This window comes from Phycodurus eques, chromosome 14, assembly GCF_024500275.1.
Source record: "Phycodurus eques isolate BA_2022a chromosome 14, UOR_Pequ_1.1, whole genome shotgun sequence".
NCBI classification, from domain to species: Eukaryota; Metazoa; Chordata; class Actinopteri; order Syngnathiformes; family Syngnathidae; genus Phycodurus; species Phycodurus eques.
Genome location: NC_084538.1, coordinates 6,173,596 through 6,180,033, shown reverse-complemented (window position 1 = coordinate 6,180,033; position 6,438 = coordinate 6,173,596). Strand labels below are relative to the sequence as shown.

The following is a 6,438-nucleotide window of genomic DNA, read 5'->3' as shown; positions in this document are numbered from 1 at the left end:
TTGTTTTTTTAATTTTATTTTTCTCTTTGGTGGTATACTGAGAACCGTCCTGACTAACACTAGCTCTGCAGTTATTTGTTCCTTCTCACTGAGAATCAGATATGACAGAAAATCACAAAAAAAAAAACACACACACACACACACACACACACACACACACACACACACACACTGGCGTTTACCGCAACGTACGAACAGCTCATCAGCAACCATGACCTGATATACCTTTTTATTATTGCAGAGATTATATGTCAAAACATCACGGATCGATCATATACTTGCATATTTCATATGTATCCAACGGAGCAGCTTTAATGTAAAGTGTACATTTTAAAAATGCAACACAAAGTGCTTTATAGAGATAAAAGCAGACAATGGGAATAACAAGGAAATAGAAAAATCCACACATATAAACACAAACACTTCCATACGAACACACGCAGTACATATTAACTGCTAATGTCATCATGCTTTGGGGCTGTTTGTCTTCAGCTGGAACTGGTGCTTTAGTGAAGTTAGAGGGAATTATGAACATCTAATAGCGGTCAATTGTAGCACAAAACCTTCAGGCTTCTGCTTGAAAGAAACAGTATGTCAGGAAAAGCCTACTAGACCATCTGAACATTATTCGGGGTCATTCCGAGGCACTTTAAATGGTGGCAGGTGTGCGCTGACTCCTATTTAAATGGGTTTGAATGTAAATGGAAAATTCTGTACACAGCCACATTCCAATTATGAGAGGGTGTGCACACTTGTGCAACCACATCATCTCAGTTGTTTATTTTTATTTCCCCTCCTGAAAAGCTTAATGGGAAGCACATTCTCAAAAAGTTTACAAAATAATAATAATAAATAAAAAGGCCAGGAACCCGTTTCTGCTAGTATTTTTAAGTTTGTATTTTTATTTACTCCTAATGCCGGATTCCATTTCTGTGACACCAATTCTGATTTTTATTTTATTTTTATTTTTATTTTTAACTGGCGGGAATGGGTTAAAGGTCTGGTAATAGTGTAAAAAAAAAAAATTCAAAATTATTTATCTCAGTTACATTCTTTTCTTTTTTTGGTTGCAAAAAAATAAAAAATAATAATTTGAACAAGAGTGTGTGTGAATTTATGTCCACACAAACGCGCGCACAGTGGAGGCCCACAGTGGCGATAAACAACAAAGTGGCGAGCCTGCACATCACATCACTTGCGCACAGTGGCGCCCCGCAGTGGCGATAAACGGAACAACTTAGCAGCACGGTGCACACATGCACGCGAATTTCTTTCATTATTATCTTTATTATTATTATTTTGCATCTAATTTCTCTGCTTCTGCTTGCAGCATCCAGTGCGCATTGCACGTTTTGTATAAGGTGCAACGCGCAAACGCACAGAAAAAAAAAAAAAAAGGAGAAGAGGTGATGGATGCGGGCTGGTCCGGATTTGGGGACGCTCACACGACGGTGGATGATTCCAAACACATCGTCGTCATGCGCACGGAATGACCGGAACGTGTCTCGAGATGGTGAGTCCAAATCCACGCAAAATGGGGAGGGAAAAAAAAAAAAAAAAAACAAAAAAAAAAAAACCTTCCGAAAAACGCCGTTTTTTGACGGAACTGGTGGGCGCTTTTGGCACGCGTTCCAGCGGTTGGCCGAACCGCGCCGAACGCGGCTCGGGTGACGGCGGCGTCGCGTCGGTCGTCAGTGACCTTCAGCTCCGTACGGGAGGTGTGCGTCGGTGAGATCGTGACGGATTTCGATGCGGAGTACGGGAGCAGTGCTTTTGTCTTTTTTGTTTTTGTTGTTTTATTATTATTATTATTATTTATTTATTTATTTATTTATTTATTTATTTTGCTGCTGTGCTGTGCGGCTCGCCTCGCCTCTCTGCTCAAGCGAGCAACGGGCCAAATATATCACCACAGCGGTACTGATTAGAGACAAAATGACTGCATGAGTCACAACGGCCTCATATTAATTACCAGGACCTCAGCACGGTCACCATGGCGACGATTCAACTTGCTTATTTCTCCTTTTTGTGTCTGCTTCATTAACCGTCTACTCTATATGGTTCCCATTTGTGTCTACCTCGCTTCCCTTTTTTTTTCCTAACCACTGTGTTCATCTAAATGTAATGAAACATCCCAAGGGTAGGGGTTTTTGTTTGATTTTTATACTGTCCAATTTCAGCTCTTTAAAAATAGCAATGATTATAATATTATAATACAGTCATAATTGTACACATCAAATGGGACCTTTTTTTGGCTCGAGCATGGCTACCTTTGGCCAATTGAAAGCTATGGAAACTACATTTTCAATTCCTTTTTATTTACTGGATCGAATCATACAATTTGTGTAATATGGGTTTCATTCCAGACTCACCATTTTCTTCTTTTTCTTTTTTTTATATTTCTACCATATTGCATCAATTATACATTTTTGGACAATTTTGTGTAATATTCTTAGTTTCCAAAAGAGGATTTTAATTACTTACTGTATGTGAAGCAATTTTAATTTTAAGAAGTACAAGATACCCTTTGGTGGGTATTAAAAAAAAAAAAAAAAAAAAAAAGTGGTACTGAGAATATATAAAATCACTTTTGAGGTTGTTTTATAACCTGCACATTGTGCAATCCAACTAGAATTGGAAGGCTACAAAAATAAATAATGAATGTATATTAATGAAAACAACTGATGTTAGTTTAAAAAAAAAATAAATAAAAAAATCTCACATCCCGTAAGAGGATTTGAATACATTGAAATGGAAAATTGTTATGGCCTGATAATGATCTGCTTGCTTCACATGTGGCTGGAAGGGAGGCAAGTGTGTGTGTGTGTGTGTGTTTTAAAGCGACACGTATATTGCCAAATCGACGAGCAGTGATGATGTCAACGGATGTGAAAAGGTGCTTCATCCATGGCAAAAAAAAAAAAAAAAAAGAATTCTAAAAGAAAATAACACGCACACTAAATAAACACTTGCCACTCAATGAAAACAAGCAGGGAGCCACTATACATAGCACAACCTCCACTTACGCGACAACAGAGCAAACACTGAACAGGAGAGTAAAACAAATACTGCAAATATTAAGGCGGAACTAATACTTTAGTGCATTTTGTTGTAAACCCCAGCACAAAGTTCCCATCAACCTCACAAGAATCAGTCAGAACCACGAAACAATTTACTACGCACTATAAAGGAAATACCTCTGGTCAAAAGTTGTTTTTAGCCAACGTGACGAATTATGATAGAAGCCTGTCCGACCCGGCGTTCGCGTGCGCTTGAGTTGATTGCATGCGTCTAGCTAACATTAGTTCACCTTAGCACAAGACAAAACAAAGCTAGCCCCCAACAGTTACCTTAACATAGAAGATGTTTAGCTACGGTTATGGTCAGGCTTTAGACGACAATGAAATGAGTCTCCATCTTTATGTCGCTGGTGGGTTTCTCCCCCGGGTGGTCACATTAGGGTTGTTGTTGTTGTTGTTGGCGGTGAACGACCATCCTGTGTACCAACTGGTTGTTCACCTGCCTCGTGGCAAAACAGCTCGTTAATGAGACAATCTTTGGGTTAGAGCATGTTCCAAACAGGTGGCCCGGGGGGCCAAGTCTGGCCCACCCCATCATTTTATGTGGCCAGCAAAAGCAAATAAAAACTGGCAATTGTGTGCAATTGTAATAACTTTACAATTGCACACTTATAATATTCTGCAAGAATTAATAATAATAATTCTGCAAGAATTATTATTATTATTTTTTTGTTACCAATGTGACCAACCAATTTGATGATGAAATCATGGATTAAAAAAAGCAATATAAAGCACAGGCCAGAGAACTAAAATTGAAAATACTTGTATTTAATTTTTATTATATTTTCTTTACTCTTCATAACGCAGTTGAGGCGCTGCCTCCCCTAACCGCACATCACTGAAATAAGGTTTAAAGTCTGCATATCGCCTGCCGTCCAATCTGTCCGAGTTGGCCTACGGGAGGAAGTCAGGTTGTATTGATGGAATTCAGTTAATAGATTAGGATCATTATCAGCGTGACTTTGACTTTGACTCGTGTGGCCTCCGTTTCCAACACGCAACCTCCCCGCCAGCCTTAAGATGGCAGCATGCTCCCGCACATGCTCTCAAAGAGTTACACCTGATGCTGTCTGTGTGCATTACAGGTAAATTGAAGATTTTTTGTGCCCATGCATGTTTGTTGCACAAAGCTCCAAACACATCCCACTCAATGTCTTTATTTAGTTTGAATTTAATTTCTCCCTTATTTAATGAACCCGTTTCTCTCTCTGTGTTTGCTTTGAAAACAAAACAAACAATGAAAAATGAACAGGCGTTAAGAGGACCTGTTCAAGACACAACACAGCCCGTTGGACTGTGGTTATTATTCTGCACCAAGACGCAGCCACCTGTAGCTGACGATTCCGTGTAGGAACGTCTGCTTGGCTTGGATTCCAGCTGCGAGTCAAATCCACAAGGTTGGTATCAGGATGATCTTTTTCCTTGAGAAGCCCGAGGAGGAACTTAGTTGCTGGATGTAACCGCAACGGTTAGTCGCCTCGTGCAATAGCTCACCCCTAAAAAGTGGAGGTAAAACTACAAATTTAACCTCTTAAATTGGAATAATCTGTGGAGTCGCTAAATCCTGGTTCAGGTACTTACCGGTTTTGTAGACGGGCGTAGGTGGTATCTTTCCGATAAAAGTAGGGGTCAAATCTACGCTGTTTGGTACAGTTGGAAAGCTCAGCCCTAAAACGTAGGTGTAAAACTTGGATTAGTCTTGCCACCTTCTGTTCAAAGGTTATTAAAATTGCAACTGTGGACCCCCAAATTACTGTCAACTGCTTGTATTTTCTCGGAGTTGGCAACAGGGCTCGGTCCTGTACTGTAGCTCATTGCGCACCGTTCGTCACCTGGAAAAATGTCGGGACCGCCGTAAAGCGAGGATCTCCTGAAATCAATTGACGTACATTTGGAAAGAGATTTTTCCCGTGACTTGTTCTGCTCTCCTTTCAGGACAGCGTAATGACATCGGCACCCGTTCACCGGATCCTACGACCGCTTCTTCTGGGCACCGTCATCCTAGGATGCTTCGTGACTCTCTTTTTGATGTACTTTAAGCCATCCACCGGCTGGCTGTCAGGTCCTGTGGAGTCCACTGCGTCCAGCGAGCGCGTCAAGGGCGTCTTCTACGCCAAGAGCGACCGCAACGTGACCACGGTGCTCATCTGGCTCTGGCCCTTCGGACAGACGTACGACCTCAACGTGTGCGGCTCGCTGTTCAACATCGACGGCTGTTTCGTCACGGCCGACCGTAACCTCTACAACAAGTCGGACGGCGTCCTCATCCACCATCGTGACATCTGTTCCGACTTGTCCAACCTGCCGCCGCTCCAGCGTCCGTCCTTCCAGAAGTGGATCTGGATGAACCTGGAGTCGCCGTCGCACTCTTCCCAGCTGGCTGGCATCGAGAACATCTTCAACCTGACGCTCAACTACCGCCGCGACGCCGACATCGAAGTGCCTTACGGCTCCGTGGTTTCCACCGGGGGCGAGGACGACTTCGTCCCGCCCAGCAAGAACAAGCTGATCTGCTGGATCGTGAGCAACTGGAACCAAGAGCACGTGCGTGTCAAGTACTACAACGAGCTGTACAAGCACATCGAAGTGCACGCGTACGGCCAGGCGTTCGGCGAGTACATCGCGGACCAGGACTACTTCCCCACCATCGCCAGCTGCAAGTTCTACCTGGCGTTCGAGAACTCCATCCACAAGGACTACATCACCGAGAAGTTCTACAACCCGCTGGCCGTGGGCACCGTACCCGTGGTGCTGGGCCCGTCGCGGCAGAACTACGAGAACTTCGTCCAGGGGGACGCCTTCGTCCACGTGGATGACTTTGCGTCGCCTAAGGAGCTGGCCGACTACCTGCTGCTACTGGACAAGAACGAGGAGATGTATCTAAGATACTTTGAGTGGCGGCGGCACTTTAAGGTGAAGAAGGCGCTGTTCTGGGCGGAGCACACGTGCCTGGCGTGCGACTACCTGCGCAGGCACAGGGAGTACAAGACGGTCAAGAACCTGGACAAGTGGTTCTGGGGCTGAGCCAGTTTGTGTCACTGATGAAGGCTTTATGACTTTAATTCATCAGACTCGCCAAAATCCTTCCCCGGAGCTTGCACATTTGGTTTTTGCATTGATTCAGTGACCAATTTGTTTTTAACCTGTGCCAATTTTTGATAAGCCTTATTTTTACATTTCTCCTGTCCCCCGCAAAGCGACGCCTATGAACACATTCGACAGCGTTTCTTATCAGCGATCAGCGATCCTTCCACTTTTTGGATTTTGCAAGACATCTAATTCAGAATACACAATTATTATATCTAATGTAGAATTCCGGGGGGGGGGGGGTGGGGGGGTTACTCCCAGCAGCTACGAA

At 43.4% G+C, this 6,438-nt stretch overlaps 1 protein-coding gene across 3 annotated transcripts; it reads left to right on the top strand.

Moving 5' to 3' along the window:
- The first annotated feature begins 1,232 nt into the window (after positions 1-1,232).
- LOC133413153 (4-galactosyl-N-acetylglucosaminide 3-alpha-L-fucosyltransferase 9-like) lies at positions 1,233-6,438 on the top strand. Of its 3 annotated transcripts, none has more exons than XM_061697153.1 (3): positions 1,233-1,513; positions 4,333-4,477; positions 5,016-6,438. In XM_061697153.1, the coding sequence occupies exon 3, from the start codon at positions 5,025-5,027 to the stop codon at positions 6,102-6,104; it is 1,080 nt and encodes a 359-aa protein (XP_061553137.1). In that variant the 5' UTR covers positions 1,233-1,513; positions 4,333-4,477; positions 5,016-5,024; the 3' UTR covers positions 6,105-6,438. The 3 variants fall into 3 exon arrangements, with proteins under 3 accessions (XP_061553137.1, XP_061553136.1, XP_061553138.1); XM_061697154.1 differs by lacking the exon at positions 1,233-1,513 and adding an exon at positions 2,079-4,165; XM_061697152.1 differs by lacking the exon at positions 4,333-4,477.